Here is a 24241-nt window from a genome sequence, read left to right on the forward strand (position 1 = left end):
ACAAGCAGGTGCACTACCTATTACAAAGGTAAAGGTAAAGGGACCCCTGACCATTAGGTCCAGTCGTGGCCGACTCTGGGGTTGCGGCGCTCATCTCGCTTTATTGGGCGAGGGAGCCAGCATACAGCTTCCGGGTCATGTGACCAGCATGACTAAGCCACTTCTGGTGAACCAGAGCAGCGCACGGAAACGCCGTTTACCTTCCCGTCAGAGCGGTACCTATTTATCTACTTGCACTTTGACGTGCTTTCGAACTGCTAGGTTGACAGGAGCAGGGACTGAGCAACGGGAGCACACCCCATCACGGGGATTCGAACCGCCGACCTTCTGATCGGCAAGCCCTAGGCTCTGTGGTTTAACCCACAGCGCCACCTGCGTCCTTGCACTACCTATTAGGGTGCAGCAAATGGGAAATCCTCACTTTTGCAACCACTTTAAGGATGTAGCTGGGCATGATCCCACCCTAAGCCTCGTTATGTAGCACACCTTGATCAGAGCCAAGATTTCCGAGCTAATAATAAGGCCTTAATCGCAGGGATTTCTTAGCCCTGCCACTTTGCCAATTCACCCAACTTGCTAGGCCAAGAAGGGAAAATGAAAAACCACAAGTTTCAAGAAGCTGGCCAATACCCTAGTTCTGAGGAGTAGATCCTCAGTTCCGTCGGCTTGCCAATATTATCCCTGCACACATGTCAGCCTCTGCTCATCAAATTTTGGGAACCCCCAAGTCCCTTGAAATGTGCAGCTCCCACATCAGGGTGACAACATCTGCATAGCACCCCAATTTGTCTCTCTCACTGTCTCTTTCTCTCCGTGTCCATCTTCTACTCTGGGTAATACTGAATGAAAGTGTACAGACTATGCATTTGCACCACAACTACAGTGGTACCTCGGGTTACATACGCTTCAGGTTACATACGCTTCTAGTTACAGACTCCGCTAACCCAGAAATATTACCTCAGGTTAAGAACTTTGCTTCAGGATGAGAACAGAAATCGTGCTCCGGCGTCGCGGCAGCAGCAGGAGGCCCCATTAGCTAAAGTGGTGCTTCAGGTTAAGAACAGTTTCAGGTTAAGAACGGACCTCCGGAACGAATTAAGCACTGAACCCGAGGTACCACTGTATTAAGGAAGACGATGAAAAGAAGGCTTTTATTTCTTTGGAAAGAATGAGGAATTTTCCTCTTCCCGCCCCCCATGCTATACATACAGCAATTTGCTGCCAAGGCTATCTTTTGCTCCTCTTGCAGTTTTCCAGGTGCTTTTATTTCTGACTGTTCCATTCTACGTTCATTTAATTCTGCTGCAAACGGGAGGACCAGAGACAGCGGTGTGAATACTAAAATGGCTTTTTAAAATTATTATTTAACAGAGAGCTTACGAGTGGCTCTGGAAGCTGGTTTCAACACAGCCGTTCTGCTTTTAGTTGGCCTTGAACTGCGTTCCTCACCCACAGCTTCCCTTCCGAAAAGCTCTCGCACCCTGGCAATGGCTCTCTGTGTGTGTCTCTGCACAGTAAGAAATAAGGAACACCCTCCTTGCAATGTAACTTTACAATCAGGCTTCCTAAGAGTAGGCACTCGCTGGTGGCCAAAAAGAAAAGAAAAGTTGTCTCAGGAGCAGATGTTTCCCTCCCTCCTCAACAGACAGTCATGAGTAGGTAAATAATGAGGTCTAGTAACTTGATGGCTCCTTTTCAAGGTTGTTGATAGGATGCAGGAATCTTCTGCCCAATGTGGGGCTCAAAACCCACGACCTCCAGGTATAGGTAAAGGTAAAGGGACCCCTGATCATTAGGTCCAGTTGTGGCCAACTCTGGGGTTGCGGCGCTCATCTCGCTTTATTGGCCGAGGGAGCCAGTGTATAGCTTCCGGGTCATGTGGTCAGCATGACAAAGCCGCTTCTGGCGAACCAGAGCAGCACACGGAAACACCATACCTTTACCGCTGGAGCGGTACCTATTTATCTATTTGCACTTCGACATGCTTTCAAACTGCTAGGTTGGCAGGATCAGGGACCGAGCAACAGGAGCTCACCCCGTCGCAGGGATTTGAACCTCCGACCTTCTGATCGGCAAGTCCTAGGCTCTGTGATTTAACCCACAGCGCCACCTGCGTCCCTCGTATAGGGCAGTATATAAATTCTTAATAATAATAATAATAATAATAATAATAATAATAATAATAATAGCACCATGCTCTAGCAACTGAGCCATCGTTCACAAACTTGGGTCCCCAGCTGTTGTTGGACTACAACTCCCATCATCCTTGACCACTGCTCCTGCCAGCTACGTACTTACACTGACTGGCAGCAGCTCTCCAGGGATTCGGAAAGGGGTTTCTCCCAGCCTGCTTGGAAACGCCGGGGTCTTTAGTTATTGCATTTATATCCCACCTTCCTCTCCACAAGATTTGAGGTGGTGTACGTGGTCCTCCCCTCTCCCCACAACATCCCTGCGAGGCAGGCCAAGCTGAGAGGCGGCATGAGTAGGCCAGGGTAGCTATCTGGTGTAGCAATGTTTCCCACAGCCTGTCCGGTATCTCCTCCCTCGTCCAACCCAACCCCCAGCCATGCCAAAGCCTTCTGTTTGGAGCAACGCCAGCACCAGCCACTCCTTGGATGCTGAATAAAGGTGACTAAAGAGTTGGGAGAAGTTTGGCAGAGAGTGGGAGAGGGAAGGAACTAAGGCCTCCCTTCTCTGAGGGGCAAAGGGGTTAGAGAGGAGGTGCTGAAGGAAATTAGAAAGTGAGACAAATTGCTAATATGTACGATAAGAACCACGGTAATAAATAAGAGGGGTAAGAAAGGAAAGCTGCGAGAGGAGGAAGCGAATGCAAAAGGCACAGAAAGGAGGCGGTGTGTGAGAGGGGGAAAATAAGGTACAAGTTGAAGGTGAGAGGGAGGAAATTACAGGAGATGGGTAAAAACATGCCTGAGAGCCACGTGGGGGTTAAGGACAGGGGAAAATATGAAAGAAAATGCCAATTCCACTTAGAGCGTCTGGATGAGCAGATTCCACCTAGAATGGGGAGGCTGTGGTGTTATCACCAAATCAAATGTCTGTTTTTTGCTTAAGGAAAGCTAAATTACGGAACTCCTTGCCACAAGGAAAATGCTGTGGGAAACAATTCAGTAATCACCAACCGTGGATTAGGTATCAGAAGGAAATGATGTCAGCTGATTATGCCAAACTCTGCCACCATTTTGTGGTTGGCTTTGATTTGCCTGTTCATCAGTAGCATTGTGTGGGCCTTGTTAATTTTCAGGTGTCTCCAACTGGGCCCAGGGGGGCTGAAAGTTTTGAGAATCTCCATGGTACACTTCACTTCCTATGTTAGTACAGTGGTACCTCGGGTTACATACGCTTCAGGTTACATACGCTTCAGGTTACACACTCCACTAACCCAGAAATAGTACCTTGGGTTAAGAACTTTGCTTCAGGATGAGAACAGAAATCGTGCGGCGGCAGCGGGAGGCCCCATTAGCTAAAGTGGTGCTTCAGGTTAAGAACAGTTTCAGGTTAAGAATGGACCTCCGGAACGAATTAAGTACTTAACCCGAGGTATCACTGTACTAGATTTGAAAAGGAGATTTTTAAAAATGAAGGTAAAATCCCATCATTCACTTGGGCTTTACTCGACACAGGCAGGAGATAAGGCAGCTGTTCCGCTAAGATGTCAAATCATTACAACGAAAGACTGCCTTTTATAATCTTGTAAACTCCTTCCCACTCCTTAAAAAAAGAACAAGGGTATTTTAAAGAACTATTTGAGTGAGGCAAAGTGCTAAGTCCCTGCAATTATGTCACACTGGCTTGTCCTGACAAAAATGCACCCCCGCCCCCAAAATGGGATAAAACAAAGAGAAGGAAAACCCAGCCAACTTTCTCTGAAAATCAAATGTGGCCAATTTTTGTGGCTGTTTTTCTCTTTGTTTCACCACTTGGGTGTCTGCTATGGATACTTTCAAAGGAAGCCTTTAACCATAACCTCACCAACACGCCCCCGTTCTTTTGTTTTTTGCAGATTTTGTTTAATTAGTTACTCAATCCATATTCTGTTTCCTATTTCAACAGCAAGCAGTTTATAAATCCCGACAAAAAGGAATCAAGGTAAGAAACACAATACGTATCCACATAGTAACTATCTTAAATAAATAAGCAAATCTCTCTTAATGATGTATGTTAGAAATAAAGCAATGCCGAGGCACCGGCTGGCTTCACGGTTTTTCCCACATTGTGATTTTTGCAAAGCACACACACACACATAGATCATTATGAAACCAATATTATGATATGGACTTCAAACCGGTTTGGGGCGATATATTTCCCAGCCCTATGCAATACACATTACATATTTATCTACATGCTTCACCACTAATAATATTCTACCATGTTGGGAGTGGTACATGCAAAAGCCACACATTTACTCCAATGCATCTGGCCGTTAACCAGAAGGTTGGTGGTTCAAGTCCACCTGGGAACAGCTGTGGGCAAGATTCCTGCACCTAGATGACCCTTGTCGACCTTCCCAACTCTACAGAGTTCTATGATTTCATGAAGTGCTGTTATAGGCTGAGTTAATTCCCCACCCACCCCTTTCTCTCTGTGTTTGGCTAGCCAATTACTTCAATGAATGCTTGTTTGTGCGTTATGAATTGTGTATTTGTGGGAGATCTTCTGTCATCTACTTGTTTTGCTCTTACGTTTGCTGTGAACCAAATATGTAGGTTTACCGTACTTTTCCAGGTATAAGACTATGTTTTTTTACTCTAAAATACTGTTCAAAATCTGGGCTCATCTTATACACGGATAGTATCCCCCCCCATTTTCTTAAATCGGAGTCCCCAAAAATAGGGGGGGGGTCTTATACACGGGGGTGTCTTACAGACAGAAAAATATGGTATATGCTCTGAGTTTGCATTGTTTCTTTGCTTCTTTTTCTTTCATATGTAAAGTCTTAATAAAACTGTTCTTAAAAACTGTGTGGGTGGGTGGGTGGGTGGGTGGGTGTGGTTGTTTTTTAAGTCAATTCATATCCTTCCCACCGCCCAGACTAAGGGTTTGGATTTTATACAGTGGTACCTCGGGTTAAGTACTTAATTTGTTCTGGAGGTCCATTCTTAACCTGAAGCTGTTCTTAACCAGAGGTACCGCTTTAGCTAATGGGGCCTCCCCCTGCCGCCGCGCAATTTCTGTTCTCATCCTGAAGCAAAGTTCTTAACAACGAAGGTACTACTTCCAGGTTAGCGGAGTCTGTTAACCTGAAGCGTTTGTAATCCGAAGCGTTTGTAACCCAAGGTACCACTGTATAATAAACGTGTTGCTTTTTGTGTAAGCCCTGATTCATTCCTAGCTGGCACTGCAAATTCCTTTCCCCAATCCTAGAATAGCTAACACGTGGAAAGGGGGAACTGCCCCCCAATATGATCTCCCTTGCAGCTCTCTTTCACTCCTTGTCTTCACTTCCTGTAAAAGTGGCTTCTCCGAAGGTGTTTACAGACTTCACAACCCAAACTGCAGTCAATCAATTTTCAGGATTTCCTAGCAGTCAGGGCTCATTCAAACACACAAAGCAGTAAAAATCACCTGCTCGTGCCTCACATTGCATTGCAGGGGGTTGGACTAGATGCCTCTTGGCGTCCCTTCCAACTCTACAATTCTATGAAAATGCACTGGTGCTGCATTAGCAAGCAAGGCCTAAGTTATTATTATATGTATTAAAAGTGGAAGTTTGCTTTTTAACCCCATACCTGGCTATTAAATTGCAGCCCAAAAAAGGAAAGTATTGCAGAGCTTCCAAAAGGTATCAAGGCTCAGAATAACCCTAATTGCCGGCAGGGAAGGAAAGGAACAAGCAGCCTGTTGTAAGGTACTCTTCTCAATCCGTGCTAACTACTGGAGTTCATTCCAGAGGTAGCTGGACAGGGCTTCCTTCTTTATTTTATTACATTTTTATGATTATCCTGCCCCGGCTCCAAGGAGATTGGAATGAGGTACCAAATTCCTCCATACACTGCCATATTTAACCTCAAAACAACCCTGTGAGGTAGATTTGTCTGAGAGGCACGGTACTAGCCTCAAAATCACCTGGTGAGCTTCATGACTGAAGTGAGGATTTGAACCCTGTTCTCGTTGGCTGGCTCTGGCTATTGCACTACACTGTCTCTCCCTCTTTGTTCTCTTTATGCTATTCCCCATCTCAAGAGAATCTACACGATTTCAGACGCAGGACCTTCTTAGAACAGTGCCTCGTGTCTTTGTAGCCAGGTAAGGATCTGAGGTGGGGAGATTAAATAAATCACGGTTACGGAAAGGTTCTGAGTTCACATGGCTAAAACACACCAAGATTCATAAGTCAACAACAAACCGTTGTTTCAGACTGTGCTTCGTTGCCAGTAAACAAACTATAGTTAAGCTGCTGGACTGAGTTCACGCACAACACGAAGTCATGGTTTAATAAACCATGGTTTAGTGTTATGGGACAACAAGGTGGTTGGATTATTTACATAGCTGAGCAATTGCCTAAAAATGGAAATATCTGGACAAAAGTTTGCTTGCTTATAGCGGCTTCTGCCAACCTGGTGACCAACCAAAGTACAGTTTGAAATGAGAACATTGGGTAAAAGATTCTGACACTGCAGGGAGTTGGACTAGATGACCCTTGTGGTCCCTTCCAACTCTACAATTCTATTATTATTATTATTATTATTATTATTATTATTATTACTGAAACATCATCACAGCAAACGTCCCCAAAGCAACTCTTTGTGGCAGCAAAATTAAGGACTCGGAGTGTCCAAGCTGGAGGCTAGTCAATAAACTACAGCGGGAGAAATAAGGGTTGGCGAGTCCACCGTGAAAGAAATCCTAACAAAACTGAAAGCTTTTAAAAGCAATTGTTGCTTTGGCAATACCCCACATGTGCCCACTCAACCGCTTACATGATTGCACAGTTGCAAGAAACACATCTTTCGCTGTGGCAAAAGACTTTGGAACTCTCTACCCATTGATATCAAGCACATGCGTTCACTAAACTGCTGTTGGGTGTCTGCTAAAAAGTTTTTTGTTCCAGCAGCCCTACCCATGCATGTAATTTTAACAGGTATAACTGTTTTACAATTACGGATTTTATTTTTTATGTAACTCCTTCTTAATTGATATTTTAAATGAACCAACTGCCTTGTAAACCACTTAACAGGGTTGTGTTGTTGTTGTTTTGCAGTAAATGGCATATAATTTTGTTAAATAATAAATTCCAAGACTAGCAGCAGAGAACCCCTACTCATTGTCTAGCTGATAAGACCCATATCCTGCTGGCTTTTCTTTTTTTCCTTAGGAAGGTATACCTCACACCAAGCCTACTATATCTCTGGCATTTAAAATGGCAGCAAAGCCACAGACCTTTCTGCTGATTTTACTCAGCACCGTTAGCAAAATGTGCAAATTAGACCCCATACACTGTCTGGAATTTTTATTTAATGCAAATCAATTATTACCAATGCACACCTTGCAGACAGGCCATATCTGTGTGCTTTACACTGGATTTCACACAGACTTTAACATTTAGATGTGGGGAGGGCGCCCAGCCCTTTCTTGCCTCAACTCAGTTCATGGAGTCACAGAGAACAAAGAACCTCACCACAGGCCACTGCTTTTATCTTGGATACATTTTGGGCTCTGCACAGAATTATGACAGGCCTCCAGCTACCTTGGCAATTTCATGGGCTTTAGGTCCTCACTGTAAAGGAAAGTCTCTTAATTCAGTGGTGCAACATCCACTATGGTCCCAAGAGCGATCTCCAGGTAAGGGCCCAGGTAAGGTCACCGCAACCCCAGTGTCGGTCACGACTGGACCTAATGGTCAGCGGTCCCTTTACCTTTAAGGTCAGGAGGGACCCCTGTCTGAAACTTTGGAGACGCACTGCTTGCCAATCTAAAAGGTAAAGGGACCCCTGACCACTAGGTCCAGTCATGACAGACTCTGGGGTTGCGACGCTCATCTCGCATTATTGGCCGAGGGAGCCGGTGTACAGCTTCCGGGTAATGTGGCCAGCATGATTAAGCCGCTTCAGGCAAACCAGAGCAATGCACAGAAATGCCGTTTACCTTCCCGCCAGAGTGGTACCTATTTATCTACTTGCACTTTAACGTGCTTTCGAACTGCTGGGGGGGGCAGGAGCAGGGACCGAGCAACGGGAGCTCATCCCGTCATGGGGATTCGAACCGCCAACCTTCTGATCGGCAAGTCCTAGGCTCTGTGGTTTAACCCACAGCGCCACCCGCGTCCCTATGCTTGTCAATCTAGACAATACTAAATTAGATGGGCCAATGGCAGTATAAGGCAGCTTCCTAATGGCTTTGCTTTACATCCAGTCAGGCCAGGTGAGACAAGCAGCCGATCCGAGAAACTGCAAAGGATCCCAACTTCTTTTTCCAACCCTAGTACCTCTGTACTTCTTGACCAGTCATTCCATAAAAACATGGAGACATTTGGACGCAATCAGTATTCAAAATTCCCCAGGTGCCAGACACATTTTGCAACTGGTGTAAATTCAACTATGTAGAGATCCCCGTATTCCAGGTTGCTGACTGACATCTCCATCTGGCTGGCCCCTCCAGCTTTCTTAAGCAGGTAAGGAGAAGAACTTATCTACTGCATGTATATCCCAGCTTTTTCTCCAAGGAGTACATGGTTCACCCTCCCCCCTCAGTTAATCCTTACAATGACCCTGTAAGGTAGGTTAAGAGGCTGTGACTGACTCCAAGGTCACCCAAGCCTCATGACCGAGTGGGGATTTGAACCCTGATCTCCCAAGCCCTAGTCCGACACTCTAACCCAGGCATAGGCAAACTCAGGGCCATCATCCCTGACCACTGGTCCTGTTAGCCAGGGATCATGGAAGTTGTAGTCACAAAACATCTGGAGGGTCGAGTTTGTCTATGCCTGCTCTAACCACTACACCACACTGGCTTCCTAAAGCACTTCTGCTATGAGGCAGCTATATGAATAAAGTAGGTAAATAAATAGGGGGGGAAGCAAAATGTCCCTCAGAAAAGGATCTGAAATGTTTTCCTTGAAGACTGAATTTGTTTTATTTTAGATTGTTTTATTTGATGTTTTGATGTGTTATAAACCGCTTTGAGGGTTTTTTTCTTTAAAAGTGGTAGAAGAAGAAGAAGAAGAAGAAGAAGAAGAAGAAGAAGAAGAAGACGAAGAAGAAGAAGAAGAAGAAGAAGATTCACACACAAAATGTGCCTAGACATTCTGTTGTGGTGACTGTAACCTAGGTTTAAGGTGCCATTTGATTATATATCTGAGTTTCTAACACTAGTCTCACCTGAGACAAGTTTTAAAAACAGATGTAACCAAATCACGTCTCCAGATTGGCCTGCCAAAACACAGAAAAGTTTCTGGCAGGTGGCTAAAAGGATACAATGATGGTGCCGACCTAATGTCAATAGGCAGGGAGTTCCAAAGGTCGGGTGACGCCACACTAAAGGAATCACAGAATTGTAGAGTTGGGAGGGACCCTGTCAGCAACCTTTTTCAGCCGTGGGCCGGTCCACCGTCCCTCAGACCATGTGGTGGGCCAGACTATATTTTTTGGGGGGGGGGAATAATGAATGAATTCCTATGCCCCACAAATAGCCCAGAGATGGATTTTAAATAAAAGGACACATTCTGCTCATGTAAAAACACCAGGCAGGCCCCACAAACAACCCAGAGATGCATTTTAAATAAAAGGACACATTCTACTCATGTAAAAACACGCTGGTTCCCAGACCGTCTGCAGGCCGGATTAAGAAGGTGATTGGGCCACATCCAGCCCCCGGGCCTTAGGTTGCCTACCCCTGATCTAGGTCAACCCCCTGCAATGCAGGAATATGCAACTGTAAACGACTCCTTACAATGTGAAATGAACATTGTGTGGCCCTTGTGTAAGTGCAAGTTCCACAGATCAAAGCGATTGGTTGGGTTAAGATTTCAGCTGAATCGCCCCTGCCCACAGAACCCCCAATGTCTGCACAAGGTCAAATAGCTATTACACACCATTATAATAGCTAAAATGGTACACTTGGGTCAAGCAAGCACATAGCAAATACTTTAGGTGTGCATCAACCTTACTGATTTAAGCAGACACTGAATAACTAACCCTAACCAGGTATAATTTAAGCCACTAACACCAAATATGCGTCCTGTCGTTCTGCCTAATATTGAAACCATCAGACAGCTAAAAAAAATAAAAAATACCGTATTTTTCGCACGATTGGACGCACCGGACCATAGGGCGCACCTAGTTTTTTGGGGGGGAAATAAAGGGAAAAAAATTTCCCTTTATTTCCCCCCCCAAAAGCAGGTCAGGGAAACCGAACCAGGTCGAGGAACAGCGGGATAGTGGCGCTGCGCCTCCCTGCTGTCCCCCGAGCTTGTGGGGCTGGCTGATGTCTGCCTGGCGCGAGGGGCGCTCTGATTCAGGGCGCCCCACCCGCCGGGCGGCAGGCTGCTATCCGCAGCTTGGAGAGCCTTGCAGGGAACTCCTGCAGGGCTCCCCACGCTGCGGATGTCTGCCCGGCGCGAGGGGCGCTCTGATTCAGGGCGCCCCACCCGCCGGGCGGCAGGCTGCTATCCGCAGCTTGGAGAGCCTTGCGGGGAACTCCTGCAGGGCTCCCCACCCTGCGGATGTCTGCCTGGCGCGAGGGGCGCTCTGATTCAGGGCGCCCCGCCCACCGGGCGGCAGGCTGCTATCCGCAGCTTGGGGAGCCTTGCAGGGAACTCCTGCAGGGCTCCCCACCCTGCGGATGTCTGCCTGGCGCGAGGGGCGCTCTGATTCAGGGCGCCCCGCCCGCCGGGCGGCAGGCTGCTATCCGCAGCTTGGGGAGCCTTGCGGGGAACTCCTGCAGGGCTCCCCACCCTGCGGATGTCTGCCTGGCGCGAGGGGCGCTCTGATTCAGGGCGCCCTGCCCGCCGGGCGGCAGGCTGCTATCCGCAGCTTGGGGAGCCTTGCAGGGAACTCCTGCAGGGCTCCCCACCCTGCGGATGTCTGCCCGGCGCGAGGGGCGCTCTGATTCAGGGCGCCCCGCCCGCCGGGCGGCAGGCTGCTATCCGCAGCTTGGGGAGCCTTGCAGGGAACTCCTGCAGGGCTCCCCACCCTGCGGATGTCTGCCCGGCGCGAGGGGCGCTCTGATTCAGGGCGCCCCACCCGCCGGGCGGCAGGCTGCTATCCGCAGCTTGGGGAGCCTTGCAGGGAACTCCTGCAGGGCTCCCCACCCTGCGGATGAGTTCCCGAAGCGCCGGGCGCTCTGCTTTCAGGGCGCCCGACGCTCCAGGAAGCAGGCTGCTATCCGCAGCCTAGACATCCCTGCGGGATCTCCCACAGGGTTGCCTAGGCTGCGGATGTGTTCCCGAAGCGCCGGGCGCTCTGCTTTCAGGGCGCCCGACGCTCCGGGAAGCAGGCTGCTATCCGCAGCCTAGACATCCCTGCGGGATCTCCCGCAGGGTTGCCTAGGCTGCGGATGTGTTCCCGAAGCGCCGGGCGCTCTGCTTTCAGGGCGCCCGACGCTCCGGGAAGCAGGCTGCTATCCGCAGCCTAGACATCCCTGCGCGATCTCCCGCAGGGTTGCCTAGGCTGCGGATGAGTTCCCGAAGCGCCGGGCGCTCTGCTTTCAGGGCGCCCGACGCTCCGGGAAGCAGGCTGCTATCCGCAGCCTAGACATCCCTGCGCGATCTCCCGCAGGGTTGCCTAGGCTGCGGATGAGTTCCCGAAGCGCCGGGCGCTCTGCTTTCAGGGCGCCCGACGCTCCGGGAAGCAGGCTGCTATCCGCAGCCTAGACATCCCTGCGGGATCTCCCGCAGGGTTGCCTAGGCTGCGGATGAGTTCCCGAAGCGCTGGGCGCTCTGCTTTCAGGGCGCCAGACGCTCCGGGAAGCAGGCTGCTATCCGCAGCCTAGACACAGCTAGCGGAGCGCTAATCCCGAAGCTTGGGGCTGCGGAGCTCAGCGCGCCCCAAGCTTCTGGGTGCCGGCAAGGTCTAGACGGCTAGCGGAGACCTTGCCGGCACCCAGAAGCTTGGGGCGCGCTGAGCTCCGCACGCCCCAAGCTTCGGGATTAATGCAGCGCTCCGCTAGCCGTGGGAGAGCTGGGTCTCCCACGGCTAGCGGATAGCTTCCTGAAGCCTGGAGAGCGAGAGGGGTCGGTGCGCACCCACCCCTCTCACTTTCCAGGCTTCAGCGAAAGCCTGCATTCGCTCCATAGGACGCACACACATTTTCCCTTGCTTTTTAGGAGGGAAAAAGTGCGTCCTATGGTGCGAAAAATACGGTAGTCACAAAAAGTTAAAAGGCAGGATAGGAAGAGCACCTACAATTCTAGACACCCACAGCACCAAATTTTTAGGCACTTGGGAGGCAGAACACATGAGGTATTTTCCATACCAATTTCATTACTGCTTCTAGGAAAGCTTTAAACATTTTACCTACCCCCCCCCCAAAATGCTGACATTCAAGAACTAGTTGACAAGAACACTTCTGGGAAAGATTAACTTGACATCACTGACATTTGTGTAAGTTAAAGCAATACCTTGGTGACAAGCTCCATCAAGTAATTTGACAGGTCTTTACCCCGGTTAGTAGAGAGCATCATTAAGAAGGGGTTTTTTAGTTCATATAAAAGTAGTATGCATGACTCTCAATTGATGGAAGCCCAAGTGGGGGGGAGCTAGCCTTCCACACAACCTGGTCCTATCCAAAGTTTTTAGGGATGTTACTCTCATCAGCTGCAGACAACATTTGGAGGACACAAGGTTTTTGTAAATGTGGGGAAGGGCGACAGGGAGGTTTTAAAAAATGTGATAATCTTTGCGGAAAGTAAATTAAGGTTCTCACTTGGTTAGAGTATGGTGCTAATAACGCCAAGGTCATGGGTTCGATTCCCTTACAGGACAGCAGCATACTGCTGCATTGCACGGGGTTGGGCTAGATCAGGCATGGCCAAACTTGGCCCTTCAGCTGTTTTGGGACTACAATTCCCATCATCCCTGACCACTGGTCCTGTTAGCTAGGGATGATGGGAGTTGTAGTCCCAAAACAGCTGGAGGGCCAAGTTTGGCCATGCCTGGGCTAGATGATCCTCAGCTCTACAATTCTATAATTCTGTACATGCAATCCCATTTACAACAGCCAAGTATCCAAATTCCTAACAAGTTAGAATTTAACTAAGAAGAGCCCTGTGGAATAAGGCCAAAGGGCCCCAAATCCAACATCCTGTTTTCAGAGAAGGCCAACCAGGTGCCATGGGGAAGCCTACAGCCAGGACCTTGAGTGTAACCCCATCTTATTTTCCAAGCAACAAAATATCCCATCTCTCTTTTAAAAAATGTGGAAGCTTTAAGACTTATGGGAGTTCGGTGGGGTATATGTTTTCCCACCCCCCAACAGTGCACACATACTAGAGAGCCTATTCTAACAATAAATTCACAGTTAGTTCCATAAAACTCTCAAACCCAGAAAAAATAATTGTACTATTGCAGCTTAGGAACCACTTCCACGTGGCCTAGCCGTATCTCCAGAAAGGAGATACATGAGACGAATGGATCGCCTGGAGAATAAGGGCGCCATTTGCCACGTCACACGGATGCAACGTAAAAATGGTCCCCATGCAACACAGCTGCAGTGGCCAGTCCAACTTGGCGCAACGAGATAACCAAAATATACCGTATTTTTTGCACCATAACACTCACTTTTTTCCTCCTAGAAAGTAAGGGGAAATGTCTGTGCGTGTTATGGAGGAAATGCCTACGGGTGGCATGCCTACAGATTTTCCTCCTCTAAAAACTACGTGCGTGTTATGGTCGGGTGCGTGTTATAGAGCGAAAAATACGGTAATAACCACACTACAAAACTCAATCTAGTTTGAGGGGGCCCTCCCCAAAAAGAAGCTTGTGGATTATAGCTCTGCAAGAAGAACATGCTGCTCAGACACATTTCAGCACCTCCACCTAAGAATGCTTCTAACCAGCTCACGAAAATATTCAGCAACAAGTTTATTGCGGCAGGAAACAACCTACTACAGTCATACTTCGGGTTACAGACGCTTCAGGTTGCATTTCTTCGGGTTACAGACGTGCCGAAACCGGGAAGTACCGGAACGGGTTACTTCCGGGTTTCGGCAGTTGCGCATGCACAGAAGCGCTAAATCGCACTTTGCGCATGCGCAGAAGCGCCAAATCTCAACCCACACGCGTGCACAGTCGCGGCACTGCAGGTTGTGAACGCTGCGGGTTGCGAACATGCCTCCTACACAGATCACGTTCGCAACCTGAGCGCCCACTGTACTTCAGAAGCAATCAGAGCCAACCAGTGGCCACTAAGTTAAAACACAACGCCAGATTTAATTTTCAGCATATAATGGTTGGACCACTGTAACCTACAGAACCGGCCAGGAGGCGTTGGGAGTGCTGGGGGAGGGAAGAGTACAAAAGGATCAAATTAGGCAGGACTTTGAGAGGTCCTTGATTGGATCTCCTGCAGGTATTTGGTTTTCTTTAAAGGTTAAAAGAAATGTAGGGAAGTAAATCTAATCAGGGCTGCGGTGCAGGAGAACAGCCAACAGACGTAAAACCCTTTACAAGCCAAAACCCCTCCCCAGTGCAGAAACTCTTTGCCCAAAGGGGAAAACATGCAAATTTATACATCCCTGTGTGCCTCCTACCTGCCCCCTACAAATAGCAGCAATTTTGATCAGGAAAATACACCTGGGAAAGAGGATGAGAGCTTTTCCAGCTCATGGCCCCAATTCAGACACTCACCCTCTTCAACTTGGGGGGGGAAGGGGGGGTCAGGAAATCTCCTCTGCAGATTTTGGCCCTGCCTGTAACCTTCATCCAGGAAGAGCTTCATCCATGGGGAGTGTCCTACTGTGGGAATCCCCTTTGATGTTAATTGTGTGCGACAAAGACACATGTACCTGGTGCTGCCGTATGTATAGCCAGCTGCTCCACACACACACACACACATATGTACACATGGAAAACCAGATGTGTGCGCATACAACACATGGTCACGGTCTAGGGAGGGATTCATGCAACACTAAACAAGCATATACAAGGCATAAAAAGCTTAGATCAGGGCAAGTGTGGTTTAGAGCAGGGTGTTCCAACGCACAAATGCGGCCCTCAAAGCCTTTTTGGGCGGCCCTTGGCAAGCCTAGTTAGCACTTTTCCAGGGTTGGGAAGGAGGTAGGAGGGCTGCAATACCTTGCCAGCAGTGTTAGAAACTGGGATAGAAAAGCTAGGAGCCAAATGGCTTCTGGGACCTGGGTTGTGGGCGCCAAAACAGAATGCCTAGTTGCCACGGGGAGAGGGTGGCAGAACTTTTTAGTTATTATTTTGATAAGCATGAATTAACACACAATACACGTAAGTTAATTCACATTGTTAATATCACGTTTTTTAGCAGAAATTTGTTAATACAGTGGTACCTCAGGTTAAGTACTTACGGTAATTCATTCCGGAGGTCCGTACTTAACCTGAAACTGTTTTTAACATGAAGCACCACTTTAGCTAATGGGGCCTCCTGCTGCCGCCGCACCGCCGGAGCCCGATTTCTGGTCTTATCCTGAAGCAAAGTTCTTAACCTGAAGCACTATTTCTGGGTTAGCGGAGTCTGTAACCTGAAGCGTATGTTACCTGAAGCGCATGTAACCTGAGGTACCACTGTACATGTTTAATTTGGTGTTTACATCAAAATATATTAGTACCGTACTTCGGTTTTCAAAACGCTCTACTCTTTATTGTTAAACTCTTTAACGTATTGTCTATCCTTAACGTATACTTTGAGGCTTCGAAGCACATACATTTCAGTAATCCTTGAGTGTCAGCCAGGCACAAAAAAATTGGCACCCACGACTTTTGAACGTCCTAACAAATGGAGAATTTTTAGGCGCAAAACGCACGTGGCGCCCTGCTAATTTCGAACCCTAGCCTGGCACCTACTTCCCAAAGCACAGAGTCTTGTTTAGTGGGCTTTGGGTTGGGAAGGCAGTGTAAGGGCTGGGGGCGTATGTCAATTTTTGGCCTCAATCCCCCACCCCACACACACACGTGACAAGGCACTGTGCGGCCCACACGTTCCGTGTCGAAGTACTTTTGAGGCCTACGTGCGATGAGAAGTTGAGCCGCCCCAGTTCAGAGTGTCAACAAACCCAGGTTCAAAATTCGGTCCAACCATGAATGGGTGACCTTGGGCCAGTCACCATCTCTCAACCTAAGCTTCCTCACGTGGTTGTTGAGAGACAAAAGGGGGGGGGGTGAAGAGAGTGCGAGGAGAAAGACCCTTGAACTTAAGATAGAGTATAAATGTATAAAAAAACCACCACACAAAAAGATTAAGATTTCATTATATTTCCTCCCGCCCCCAATGTTTCACAGGGTCCTTCACATTAATATAGTACATTTAAGTGTTTCTGAGTGTTATACAGCACTTTTGAATCACATGTTTTCAGCAATACTCAAACACAACCTAGTAAGGTAGGTGGGCATTTTTCATAAAATCATAGTGTTGGAAGGGACCCCAAGGGTCATCTAGTCCAACCCCCCCAGCAATACAGGAATCCTGCCCACAGTTGTCCCTGGATGGATTCGAACCACCAACCTTCTAGTGAACAGCCAGACGAAAGGACCTTCTCATATTTATTTTGTTTTAAGATTAACATTCTTTGAAACCAAATAAACTCCAATGAATACATCCACATCCAGTGAACCAGTTGTGTTTACTTCTGAATAAGTATGCATAGGATCAAGCGTTTGGCAAGTTTGTGGCTGGGGCAAGATTTAAATTTATTAGCGACTTAACTTTCCAAACTTTTTATGTCGGTGGCACACTTTTTACATATGCATCATTTCACAACACAGCAATTCAGTTTTGCATCATTTCGCGACACAGTAATTCAGTTTTACTAGCAAACCAGAGGTTAAACTAACCCTTTTCCAGCCCCGAGAGGAGAGCGGGAAGCGTTCGCATGACACACTACACACTGCAGCCGACACACTAACGTTGGAACTCAGCAAAGTAAAATTCAGTAAAGTAAAAGTTTTGCATTTGGGCAAAACAGAAATCAAATGGCGATGCCTGCCTTGACAGTAACGCATGCGAAAAGGAGCTTGGGATTGCAACTGATCACAAACGAAAACGAGAGTCCGTGGTATGATGCTGCGGCAAAAAAGGCCAACACAGTTTGAAGCTGCTATTCATAGAGCCATAGTTTCCACGGGCCAGATTCAAGTACAGTGGTACCTCGCGTTACATATGCTTCAGGTTACTCCGCTAACCCAGAAATAGTGCTTCAGGTTAAGAACTTTGCTTCAGGATGAGAACAGAAATCGTACTCCGGAGGCGCGGCAGCAGCAGGAGGCCCCATTAGCTAAAGTGGTGCTTCATGTTAAGAACAGTTTCAGGTTAAGTACGGACCTCCGGAACGAATGAAGTACTTAACCCGAGGTACCACTGTACTCCATTCCACTAGCAGCAGCCAGCAGAACTGAACTCTCAGTAGCACATCCGGCCTTTCCTCTACCTCCATGAATCTGGGAGAACATAAAGTACAGTGCATTTTGGAGAAAGGGGGGTGGGGAGATCATTTCACTGTTTTGACAGAGTGATCTCGCTTGAAATGCACCCCCAAGTGCGCAAGAAGTAATAGCTGCACTTTATTCCAAGTACCACATCCAGTTCTGGCCTCCGCACTTAGGAAAAAAAGAACAGGTTCAGAGGAGGACACGGCGAGCATGGCCAGTGGTATGGAAAACACGTCTTAAGAGGAAAGGATGGAGGGAGCTGAGTTATGTTTAGCCCGAATACGGAAAGATCAAGGTGGAAGACACACTCTTCAGATATCTGAAGAGCTTTCACACAGAGGGGAGGAAAGAGAAGTTTTAATGGGAGATTTCGGATGCAAAAAAATTAAAAGAGGAGGAATCTCTTGATGGCACAAGCGGCTCAACAATGCCATCCGCATGAACTAGAACTACAAGCAGATGGTTGGACAGCCATCCCCCTGAGGATGCTGTGCCCGTGGGATTTTTGCATTGAGGAAGGGGGTGGACTACATGGCCTGCAGGAACCCCTCCAGCTCTCCCGATTCTTAAAACAGGGGCATCCTAAGTCCCGGCCCTGCACAACTACACCAGCCCTACAAATCTGTGAGCGCTATCACAAATTACGACAGTCAGCAAACTAGGGGGGAAATCAATTATCCGGAGTTCCGCCGGGTCGTGCTAAAAAAATGAAATCTCATACTTTTCAAAAGGGGGGGGGGAGGCCAGGCGCTCTTTTTTGTTGGGCTTATTATTTTTGAAAAGTCCAGAAACAAAGGATTCAATCAAGTTAGCTACATGCTAGAGTCAGCTCTCGTGTTAAGACCGAGACAGTGGGGGGGTGGGAGGGGGGGGCAGGGATTGGGGTGGGGGGTTGTTGTCGTTTGTTTTGCTTGTTTTACAGGAAGGCAGCTTTAAGCTATAGTTGCAAAGGAACAACCGGGAGCCTTTCCGTTTCAAAACTAAGGAAGTAAAGGCTGTAGCATGGCTCCTGACAAACACACATTAAAAATAATAAATTATCTGCCTTACAGGAAACCTTGAATTCCTTTGTTTGCCCAGGTTTCTGTCCCCCCCCCCCACAACCCCTTCCATTTTAAATTAAGAGTAGGGGAAACTGAGGGAGAGATTAAGTATACAGAGAGCATTGGGGAACTAGCTTTTTCTTCCTCCTTCTCCCAACCCCCAAGAACAGAAACAGTTGATTACAATAAATGTGCACATCCTAAATAAAGGAACAAGGCTGTTTTGTTCTCCTCCACTCCCAAAAACCATATATCCACGTACAGAGAGATTATTATTTTTTAAAGAGGGGGGGGGAAGCAAACACTCCCCTTTCGCTGGACAAATCTGTTGTTCTGCTTGACACCCAGTCTATAAAGCGCCCCCTGGAAAGACTTCTGTTGTTTTTATTAACTGGATTTCTTTTCTTCCCTGTCTTTCTCTCTCTTTTTGTCCTCTACTCCACTCGTCCCTAAAAATCCGTCATTAAAAGAAGTAGGAGATTCCTGCTCTCTTTCGCACCTCTCTGGACGACCTAACCAACGCGAACCGCTCATTTAATAACAATAATTGTAAAAGTAATTGGATTTAGGTCAATTGCATGTGAAATAATTGGTGGGAGGGGGGAGAGAGAAGAGGTTGCGGGGAGGAGTCTAAAAGAGTCGACTGGCACCGGATTTTCATAAAGGGCAGGTTCCCCCCCCCCCCCGCCAATGTGAATTATGAAAATAGTAACCACACCTGCAAAGCACGGAAATGTGGGGGGGGGGGGGGAGAGGAGAGAATATTAATATTTTCTCCTCCCTGAAAAATCCACTTTATTTTTCTAAAGGGAAGAAAAAAAGGAATGGGAGAGAATGGGGAAAAAGAAGAGATAGTAAAGAATGGATTTGTGGGAAGATTTTCGAAGAAGTAAAAAACCCATAATATATCCTCTTCCCCCCCCCTTTTATCATCAAGTGTGGTGGCACGTTTCCCAAGCACGTTTCTCTGCTTTTCCAACCCCCCCCCCCCGCCTTGCTGTTCCTTCCTTGGACAGCAGGGTAAACACAGAGGGGAAGGGGCAAAAGTTGTCATCTTCCTGCTTCTTGAACAGGGTGGGGGAAACAAAAAGACTTTTTTTAAAAAAAAATTACTTTTATAACAAAAGGAAGGAAGAGCCCTTCCACCCTTGAGTTCGCAATCTCTCACACAAAATTACTTTAGCCATTCCCCAATCCATTACACGTTTTACTTGGGAGGAAGCACCACGGAATTTACTTCCTAAGCAAAAAAAAAAAAAAAAAAAAGCAGGCACCAGATCAGATCCTTTCCCCCCTTCCAAATGGCGAAGGATTAGCGGGGGGGGGGCGTTGTGCACAGAGAGAGAGAGAGAGAGGCAGACCTGGGATCAGCCACGCTGAGAGCAGCCCCGGTTGGAATTAATGGCCACCCATGACTACCCACTTGGGCCCATGCACTCCAACGGGCCTACTCCCGAGTAGGACTTCCTCAAAACTACTCGTCCAGATGAGACGCCAAAAAAAAAAAAGCAAGCACGCAGGATCCACGGAAAATGACTCACCAGGGTCGAAGTCGGGAACGACGGCTTGGTATTGGGGTCCCACTCTCATGCCGCCGCCTCCTGATGTGGAAACAAGCAGGAAGAATAAAAAAAATGCTTGCCATGCCTGTATTCCCAAAAGTCTGCAAGCTTTGGGGGGGGGGCAAACTCTGCTCGATTTCCTCCCTTGCTTCCCTCCAACCCCGTTCCCGATTTAAAAATAAGAATGCTTGCTTTACAAAAACCACGCGCCTATTTCCAGAAGTCTGCAGAGTTTCCTCCCCACCCCCCCTTCTCAATTTTCTCTCCATCCCTTCCTCCCCCCCCCCCACCCCAATATCCCCGGAAGACTCACCATGCTCCTCATCGCTGGAAGACCCCGAGCTGCCCTCTTCCCAAGAGTTGGCGGCGCTGCTGCCATTGCCATTGGGCGCCGCCGCCGATGCCGCCGATGCCAAACTTTTACTATTATTCCCATTGTTGGCGCTGCCGGCTGCGACGGAGCCAGAGGCGCCCTGAGAAGCAGCGCCGCTCGCCTGGCTGCTGGCATTATTGTTCCTGCCCCTTCTTTTGCCTGAGATCTCCGGGCCCTTCTCTATCATGGCTGGCATTGGGGGTTGGGGGGGGAGGCAAAAAAAATAAATAAATAGGAAAGAAGAAGAGGAGGAGTGTGAAGGGTTGTTGGGGGGGGGGGAGAGATAGAGAGAAGGTGAAAAGGAAAGAGTCAGGATTTAGAGGGAGGAGAGAAGGGAATAGCAGAAGACGAGCTTGCTGCTTTCTTTTATTTTTTCCTCCCCCCTTTTTTTGCAAAGAAAGGGGAGGGGAAGCAAGCTGCAATTGCAAAGCTTTTTCCCAGAGGCTGCTTTTATTGCAATCTCCCGTCTCTCCTCTTCCCTTCCTTCAAAGAAGATGGGGGGGAAATTCCCTGCAATGAGAGGAAGCCTCGAACTTTGAAGCTCATCCCCTCCTCTCGCTCTCTCTCCTTGCACTTCCCTGCACTGGGACTAGTCACTGTCAACCTGAGCTGCTAGCCTCCCCGCGAGCCGGCCCCCCTGCGCAGCCTATTGGCCGCCCACACATTTTGGGAAGCCTCCCCGCCACGCCATTGGCTCCGCCGAGCCGCCCGTCAAAGCCGGCCCGGCGCTTCCGTTTGCTCAGGTTAGGTGGAGAAGGCGGGGGGGGTGGGGGGAGAGCGTTCCCTTTGCAATCTCTGCGCCCAATGAGGCAAGGCTCGTTGCAAGGCTACACTGTGTCTTGACTGAAGCGAAAAGAGGAAAAGAAAGATTGCAATTAAAAAAATAAAAAGGGGAGTTTGGGGGCAGTGTTGGCAAATGCACTCTAGCCATGCTCAGGGGAACAGGGAGCTTGGGTGCAAAATATAAAAGGGTGGCGTAGCCGCAGCAAAAAAAAAAAAGCGAGTTGCAAGCAATTTCTCTCTCGTGCTCACATATATTTCCCACACACCCCCACCTCCGCACCCATCAGAAGGGTGACGAGTAGCTTGGGACTATTTTTCTCCCCCTCCTCCTCCTCCTCTTTGGCGGAAGGTTACTGGTGACACGCTGAACAGTTTGAATGGAATCTCCATACAAAGAAACTAAGATAATACTACGAAGTCGCTCGCTGTGGTGCGACGGGTGCCCTCGCCCCACTCGCGCGCGTGGAAAGATGTTATTGCATTGTTTCCTCCCCACCCCCCTTTTCTCTCTCTTTTCAAATGCCCCAAACCTTTCTCTTGCGTGTAAAGTGGGAGCTATTGCTTCTTTACAGAGAAAGGCGGGGTGCGCGGATAGGCAAAGTCATCTGAATTGCTGGAGTTGTGTGTGGTTTTTTCCTTTAATAAGAAAAAAAGCAAATTGCTTCTCCTGTCTGGTGGCGTGGAGTTGAGAGAGAGAGAGAGAGAGAGAGAAAAATACACAGAACCTTCCACCTTATTATAAATGAAGGCAACTTTCCCCTGCACGTTTCCACACGAGGCAGAGAAGAAGAAGAGGAAGGGAGATGGGGTTTTTTCTTTCTTTCTTTCTTTCTTTTTGTAATGGTACTGCAGAACAAATATTCAGGGGAAGAAAGAAAAGGAGAAAGGAAACCCTGGAGGAGGTTTCAAATGCCTGGGGTGGGGTGGAAGAGAGAGAACCCTCAAAATAATGTACCCGTCCAATCCACCCACTGGGCAAAGGGAGACATCGAAGGCCAATGGCATATTTTCCAAAGCTGTCTTAACATTTGATTCCAAAGTGAAAGAGGCTTCGCTCTCTTCCTTCCGTCTCTCTACGCCCCCCCCCCCCGCAAAAAACCTGTCTTTCCTCCCCCCCCTTCCAAAAAGAAAAGAGGAGGCAGGAGGGGGGGTGGAGGCTGAAGGAAAGAATTTGTCAACATCTGACAATTTTTTCCACACGGGGGAAGGAGGAAAAAAGAGAGAGAGGCAGCCTTGAAGGGCTGAAGTTTCTGTATGTGGTGGCCTTTGTTTGGCTCCTCAAAGGCCTTTGGGAAGGAAAATAAACGGAACACAAAATATCGTTGATACCCAGGCTGTGTTCCCTAGCCCCCCCCCCCCCGCAGCAAAGAACAAAACCTAAAAGGCAGGTGAAATTTTATAGTGCAAAAGCAAGGGGGTGGCTGCTTTAAAAAAAATAAAATAATGAAAAATCGTGATAGGAAATAGAACTCCAAGCCTCACTCGTCCAGCAAATATGAACCTGCCTGCCAGCTGGAATCTGCCTCCAAAATCCTTCCTGGCGTGTTGTGCCACAGCCTTCCCCAACCTGGTGCTCTCTAGATGCTTTGAGCTACAACCTGCATTATTGTAGCTAGAGGGCACTGATGGGGCCTGTTGTTCATAATATCCGGAGGGCACCAGGTTGTGGAACCTCTGGGAGTGGGCCAGATGCAGCCTTTCAGGAACTTTAGCCAGCCTTTTTCCGCCTTGCTGGTTCTGCTTTGCGCTCTAAACGTTTCTCTCCTTGAAATCTTGCATATCAGGATGGAGGGTATAGAATCACAGAAATGTAAGAGTTGAGAGGGACGCCAAGGGTCATCTAGTCCAACCCGCTGCAATGCACGAAACTCAGCGGAAGCATCTGTGACAGTTGTGAGAGTGTCCCAGTGCCTGCTGGGAAAGATAACATTTGCATTTGTTGCTCTGCCTGCTTTTGCCTCTGGCCCTGCCCCCTCTGTCATGTGGCCCTTGGAAAGCTGCCAGGAAGGGGATGTGTTAAAGAAAGCTTCCCATCCCTGCTGGAGACAGAGCCTTTCCAGTGGTGGCTTTCCAGTTGCAAAACTCTCTGAGGGATAGCTCAGCGCAAGGCTCTTAATCTCAAGGTTGTGCCCCACACTGGGAGAAAGATTCCTGCATTGTAGGGGGTTGGACTGGAACTGGCTGATCCTTGTGGTCCCTTCTGATTCTACAGTTCTATGCTTCTCTGCTACACAGGTACACCAGTGCCCTTCTTAGCTACAGCCCAACTCCGCCCTGCTGTCTGTGCCTCCAATGTGTGGCATAATTGTTGTTGTGTTGGACTAGGACCTGGGAGACCAGGCTTCGAATCCTCTACTCAGCCATGAAGCTCACTGGGTTGACCTTGGGCCAGTCACCTACCTCACAGGGTTGTGGTGAGAATGAAATGGGGGGAGGGGAACCATGGGCGCCACCTTGAGATCCTTGAAAGGTAAAGGTAAAGGGACCCCTGACCATTAGGTCCAGTCATGACCGACTCTGGGGTTGCGATGCTCATCTCGCTTTATTGGCCGAGGGAGGCGGCGTACAGCTTCTGGGTCATGTGGCCAGCAGGACTAAGCCGCTTCTGGCGAACCAGAGCAGCGCACGGAAATGCCTTTTACCTTCCCGCCGGAGCGGTACCTATTTATCTACTTGCACTTTGACGTGCTTTTGAACTGCTAGGTTGGCAGGAGCAGGGACCGAGCAACGGGAGCTCACCCCGTCACGGGGATTCGAACCTCCGACCTTCTGATCGGCAAGTCCTAGGCTCTGTGGTTTAACCCGCAGCGCCACCCGCGTCCCATCCTTGAAAGGTAAAGGTGGCATATAAATGTAGTGAATAAGTAATAACTTTTAATAAGGGTCGAGACACATTTAATTGCCTTCTGC

The 24241-nt window shown here is 48.4% G+C and overlaps 1 protein-coding gene across 2 annotated transcripts in view; it reads right to left on the reverse strand.

Moving 5' to 3' along the window:
- RCOR1 (REST corepressor 1) overlaps window positions 1–21128 on the reverse strand; it is a 143071-nt gene extending 121943 nt beyond the window's left edge. For both annotated transcript variants that reach the window (XM_053369382.1, XM_053369304.1), the window contains exons 1-2: window positions 20489–21128; window positions 20155–20214 (exon numbers count right to left, since the gene is read on the reverse strand). In XM_053369382.1, coding sequence (XP_053225357.1) covers window positions 20155–20214; window positions 20489–20744 — 316 coding nt within the window. In that variant the 5' untranslated portion in view covers window positions 20745–21128. The remainder of the gene's footprint in view (window positions 1–20154; window positions 20215–20488) is intronic.
- Window positions 21129–24241: the final 3113 nt, after the last annotated feature.

Source organism: Podarcis raffonei, chromosome 1 (assembly GCF_027172205.1).
Source record: "Podarcis raffonei isolate rPodRaf1 chromosome 1, rPodRaf1.pri, whole genome shotgun sequence".
Taxonomy (NCBI): Eukaryota; Metazoa; Chordata; class Lepidosauria; order Squamata; family Lacertidae; genus Podarcis; species Podarcis raffonei.